At 40.0% G+C, this 6,000-nt stretch overlaps 1 protein-coding gene and 1 long non-coding RNA gene across 3 annotated transcripts in view; one reads left to right on the top strand and one right to left on the bottom strand.

Moving 5' to 3' along the window:
- Window positions 1-2,005: 2,005 nt before the first annotated feature.
- Window positions 2,006-2,920, bottom strand: LOC124386888. The gene is made up of 2 exons (XR_006926044.1): window positions 2,781-2,920; window positions 2,006-2,694 (listed from the first exon to the last, which is right to left on the bottom strand). It is a non-coding gene; the product is annotated as an uncharacterized LOC124386888 (long non-coding RNA).
- Window positions 2,921-3,077: 157 nt separating this feature from the next.
- zgc:110158 (uncharacterized protein LOC553590 homolog) overlaps window positions 3,078-6,000 on the top strand; it is a 41,282-nt gene continuing 38,359 nt past the window's right edge. For both annotated transcript variants that reach the window (XM_046850919.1, XM_046850917.1), the window contains exon 1: window positions 3,078-3,279. In XM_046850919.1, coding sequence (XP_046706875.1) covers window positions 3,224-3,279 — 56 coding nt within the window. In that variant the 5' untranslated portion in view covers window positions 3,078-3,223. The remainder of the gene's footprint in view (window positions 3,280-6,000) is intronic.

The raw sequence follows: 6,000 nt of genomic DNA, 5'->3' as shown, positions 1-6,000 counted from the left end.
GAAATTCATAGAATTTCTTGAATAATTTTTTTTTATAGTAAATTACAAGGCGAATATGTATAAATAGCAACAGCTTGACTAAGAATTAATTATAGAAATGGCTGTTTTTTAATAAATGCAGTTTAACACAGGAAGCCAATGCTAACCTTATGCATTGTTCAATGGAGAATGAAACTAGTCAAGGTAATCTTTGAAAAAGCTAAGGACATTTTCTAATTCTTTCAGAATTTGAAGCCAATCTTAGAGCACCACTCGATTCAACTGATCAGCTAATTACTAAAGCTTTCATGAGCTAAATTTGGTGTCAGAAGAGAAAAAATCTTGTGTAGGGTTGTGGTCAACCACAACGTCCTACAGAATGCATTGCCTGTACTTTTCAAAATGTCTATAGTCTACGCAAGTTGTGTACCACAAATGGGGCCCGTCCTCTGAGCAAGGGCGTTTCTCAAATGCTTTGTAGAGGGGGATGGGTACAACTCCGGGATGACTAGGTCTACAGGCCGCACACTGGTTCACTGCCATAGACGTAGACAAAACCATTTGACTGAATCAAAATGATTGTTTGATTGTTGAATGCAAAAATAAAAACATGCTGATTACACGGAGTCTGAAATCCGATTGATCGGAAACTATCGACTATTTTTCATGAAGTGTTTTTATATTAATACCCTCATTCTAAGACTTTATTATTTCTATAAAAACAAGTCATTCACAGGACTTTTCTTGTGCCCGTGCAAACATATTTTATGGGTTTTTTTTACATTTCATTGTTGATAGTGTTATGTTTTGGGTAAGATGAATATTTATGGAAGGAGTATCCAGTGTCAGAGCCTGCTTGGAACATAATCACAAACTTTTTGCATTGAAACATATCAAACCACCCTGTGATCATTGATTTTCTAATAATGCACAACACTCAAATGGTTGATTTCTTATTTATTTGCACTTACTTACTGCTGCTCTGTAGGATTTCATTTTGTAATTGTTTGCTAAACGCTATAAATGTAAAAAATTAAGTGATTTGGCTTCCAACTCAATAACTCAACTCAAATGCAGCTAGGGTTTTTTTTTGTTTGTTTGTTTTTTCAAGTATGTACATATGCAACAATGATTTCTGAGCTCATTACAGAACCAAGATTTACACTCCTATTGGCAAGAAAAGTTTGTTTAACTATATGTTGGCAGCATTGGCCACACAGATCAGAGAGTTTTTGAAAATGCAGCAGTCTGATTTCCAATTACTTCCAAACTGGTAGCATTACTCACATTGTCACATCGTCCTTGTGTGGACTGGCTTGTGTACAACTTGTATATTACTGACTATGTAAATAAGACAAATGTTTACCTTCACTGTTGTTCTCTGCATAGATTAACATGAAAATCTTTTATTTTGTTGACTAAAGTTGGATCCCCCAACCGCCAAAAAAATCCTCTGCCAATCTACTTTAGAGAAGGATGGAGTAAGACAACCCACTATAAACATTGCATTCAGAATTCTGCAAATCCAGCTTTGAGGACCAACTGCCCCATGAGCAGTCACAATCTTTTCCACATACAACTGTTCACCAGCTAATGGTAACATCCGTCATGAAGCTGGATCAGCTGGGAGTAGTAGACCTAGGTCAGGTTTGTATAAACTACAGCGCAGTAGTCTGATTTACAGTCGACCTCTAAATTGGTAGCGTCACCTAAATTGTCCTCACATGGATCGGATAGTGTTTAACTCTTGGCCATTCTACACAACAGTTGCTCTGTCTGAGAGTCTAAATCAAAGTAGTTTAATTTGCTATCGGTTGTCTGTTTTCATACTGCATATATTTAAACAGTCCAAAAAAATGCTAAATAAATCTTGTTCGAGGGGTACTTAAGGCTGAAAAAGCACTCATAAAACCCTTCATTTGTTTAGAAATGCAGAATCTTTTTTCCAAGTGTGTGCAGAACACAGAGCCTGTGCAAAAGGAATGAGTAGATAATTACTTAAACATCTAGTTGAAAACATTGTGTGTCAGATCAAGCATTTTTTTTTATTGGTCGGCCCCAATCTCCAAAATACATAGCATTTCTGTGACACTAAATATGTGTTCTTTTTGGTCTGTTACATCTGATTAGCAGCTCAGGTGTAGAAGAAGAAATGCTGTTCCAAAACCCATATACAGAATGTTTTGCTGAGTTGTTTCAGTCTAATCCAATCAAATAGGCTTGAAAGAACCTTCTTTTATTGAATCTGATTCTAAATGTATAGTTTGTTTGCTAATTTGGCTCAGCTAGTTTTTTCAATGCAAAATTAAACAAACTTTAAAAAGCTAAAGAAAATGGTATTGTATGAAATGCTAAGAAAATCCACAAATGAGAAAATGGAAGAAGTGTGAAAGAATTTGGGGGAAACTTGTGAAGAACGATATATTGGAAAAAAACGCACAAACTGATTTTGTGTGTCGGATCTAATGATATTATCCCTCTAAGTTTTAGTAGGTTTACATTTCCAGAACTTCTAAATCAAAAATTCCTTTGTTTAGGCCTGGTTTATGCGTCTACCACCAGTATATCTGCCGACCAAAATACTAGGCTTGTTTGCTCAGGTTGATCGAGTCATTTTCTCGGACGGACACCACCGGGCTCAGACGTTCTCGCTCGTTTTCTTGTTCTGGATAAACATCCACACACTGTTCGTCCGACAATCTGTAGGGTTCTCATCTGCGGGAAGAAGGAGAAAAAAATTACAAAATAAATTAACAGGATCTGATTTAAATCACCAAACTGACGGCCGACATGAAATCAACCTTTTAAAGTTCTCCTTTCTGGAGAAAGATTACAACTAAAGGGGATAGAGGAGTTGAAAAAGTTGTGGCGTGCGTCAGGTCATTTTTGGTGTGCGTTCCCCTTTAAGAAGCCCCCCCTCTCTCCGTGCAGCAGGGGGAGGACGAGTAAACTCCCGGAACAGCGATTGAAAAAAAAAAAAAAGAAAAAAAAAAGAAAAAAAAGAGAGAAAAAAAAAAGCTCTCGCGGCGGACTGTTTCAAGTCCCCCCCGGTAGAAACTGTGCCTGATTTGTGGCCGATGTTGGAGATGTAAAAAAAAAAAAAACCAGGAGGAGGAAGAAAACCACACACTACCCCGGGTAGCTATGGAGATGGAGCCCTTTCCTGGCCGCTTTCTTTGACAGGCGTCGAGTCGGGGGGCTTAAAAAAATCTTATATTTTTTTTCCGAAATCGGGAGTCCAACAATGTACGCCAAAGGGAAAGGAGCCGTGGTGCCGTCCGACAGCCAAGCGCGGGAGAAGTAAGTTCAAAATTCGGACATTCGTGCGTTGTCACGGAAACCAACCGAAACCCCATTTTTTTTTAAAAACCCCGTTACCGTTTTAAATGGTCGACTTTTTTTCCCCCTTGTTTTTTTTTTTTTTTTTTTTACCTGCGCGAGCGCGACCTGCGTTTGAGCGCGCGCGCACCGCCGCAGCTCGCGACAAAACTACTTTGAACGTGAAACTTGTTCTGAAAACTTCAGCGTGCGCTCGCGGTTTTGTTTGTATTTCTGTTGTTGTTGTTTCGGTCTTTCTTGTTGTTATTACGAGACTCTTCTTGTTTTGTCTTCGCGTCGTCTCTTTTGTCTGGCGCTCACGCGCTGCACCGAAAACTCCTTTCTATTCTTCTTCTTGTTTAAACTTAAAAACTCCACTGTCTTGCTAAAAAAAACCAAAACAAATAAAACAGTGTGCATTTTCTCCATCAGTAAGACTTTGACCTCGTGCATGCGTCTTTCTCTTATTTATTTTCTGGTCTTCTTTTTTTGCACCGGAGGGGTTGAAACGGAACCCCTAGTTGCAAACGGCGTTTAAAAGGGCGCGTGCATGGCGTGTGTTGTAGGTGCGTGTTGCATCCTCACCTTGAAGGTTGTGTATTGTTTTTTTTCTTGTGCATTTGTATCACCTTGCGTTGTTTCGAAGGTGGGCAAAGTTTGCACAGAGTGGTATAGTGTGTTACCTGCATCTTAGAACTTCCACAGCAAGTTCATGGATCTTCCGTGTCTTTAGGGTAGTGTACATTCGTGTATACGTGCATGCATATATATGTACGTGCAGGCATTCATATGCGTGTGCATGCATACATGTGTACGTGCATGCATGCATAAAGTGTGAATGGTTCAAGAAAATCTATCCATACAGACTGAGGCAGTCAGACCGAGGTTGTTGGGTTTCCTGGTCTTGTGATCATGTTGTTATGATATCATGGTGACATTTCCATTCAGAGAAGATCACCGGTGCGTTTAATTAAGATCATGCATAGGGGTCAGAACCCATTTCAAGTGCACACCAGAGGCATTATGGAATTTGAAACACCTTTTTTGGGGGGTTGGGGTGGTGTTGCAGTTGTTGTTTTTACCTCAAAATTAAAGTGTCGAGAGCAACTCTTCAGGTTCTGACCTTCTAAACATTGTTCTGATGTGTAGGCTGACTCGTCCGTGTGCGAACATCACATGCCTGTGCGCCTCAAAACTTTCTAAGAAGTTCCTTGTTTCGCAAAAGTCCATTAGAACCTACGCTGCTCAAGACATTGTTCGCTCTGCCCTGCTCTGTGTGTGTGTGTGTGTGTGTGTGTGTGAGCTGAAGTCTCAGCTTCGTGTGTTTACACAATCTCTTGCCTTACGATAGTGTTACCACTGCCTCCACTCCCTAACACAGGCTGGCGAGTCGCCTTGACCGACTTAATTTGCTACAACTGCGGCAAGTGGCGATGTTTACGAACGCCGTATCACGATACTCGCGCAAACGGTTTTGTAGGCTAAAACCGAACTCTTGCGGAATGGAAAAAGTTTCGAGGATGCTGATGTTTGGTGTAAATGCTAAGTTGTTTTGGAGCGTGTTCATTTTAGGGTGGAGTTACTCGTAGCCCTGCCCACAAACGCTCCATAAAAGGAAAAAACTTACAGCTAAAAACTAAAATGACGACTAAACGTCAAAAGAGCGCCTTCGTAAACTCGTCTAATAGAAAGTCATCTAGAATCTGTTATTGTAGAACGTCTGCTCCTATACACAAACCTGAACTTGTTTCAGAGGGCACAATGACATTTTTTGGTTCCTCAGCGAAAGCTTAGCCTTAGCTATCTGCTATGATGTGTATATATTTGCTTTGAAAGCGTCTTGAAACAATTTAGAGAGCCGTTATTGAGAAAAGGCTTTGTGTAGCATTGCGTTGCTGGTGGGGGGCGTTTGAATCAACTTGCGTGGGCACAACCAGTGGCACTGGTCGACCAATATTTGTTCTAAAATAATGTTTAAAATAACGCGATGATTCGGTTTGCACCAAAAAGTTATTCTTCACTTCAACATTAGTGTATGTTAATTCAATTTTTTCTCTGTAGTGTTGTACAATATCTGTACAAAGTCTCTGTTTTGAAGGTCCACGTAGGCCAGTTTGAATTCAGATCTCTAGAACTTGAAAACGCAGGTCACGTAATGAATGCAGATCCGAAGCGCTTGTTGCCACATGGTTTTTTTCAGTAGATTTGGCAAACATCCAGGAAACTGGTTCTTTAGCTCGCAAGTTAGCTCGCTAATTACGAACGAGCATGACGCCCAGTCAGCCACGCAGCCATGTTGATTTACCTGCAGGTCTTAACGGGGCGTTGTTATTTGCATCCAACAACAGCAATGCGGCGCTGGCACTAGAATCCTTCGCCGTAACGTTTCTCTGCCGAGAGGAAACGGAATTTGGTTGGAGTTGTTGAATTAACATCATTGGCTGTAGTCATTGCTAAGAGGCTTGCTTTGCTAGCACGGAGTGATTTTTTTGTGGATTAATTGGGAATCAATTTTCGAACGAGAGGCCCAAAAATTAAAATGTAAAACATTTAAATGTATGTAAATGTAAAAAAAAAAAACCAGCTAATAATTGGAAGTATCTTTGTGGTTGACAAGTTTTAATATCACCCCCTTCTTAAACCACAAAAGTTTGACTGCAAGCCTCACTGATAAGTTCTCATTAGCGAATTAATTGAAATCTG

Source organism: Silurus meridionalis, chromosome 6 (assembly GCF_014805685.1).
Source record: "Silurus meridionalis isolate SWU-2019-XX chromosome 6, ASM1480568v1, whole genome shotgun sequence".
NCBI classification, from domain to species: Eukaryota; Metazoa; Chordata; class Actinopteri; order Siluriformes; family Siluridae; genus Silurus; species Silurus meridionalis.
Note: the sequence above shows the minus strand (reverse complement) of the source record. Positions and strands in the feature narration are given on the sequence as shown.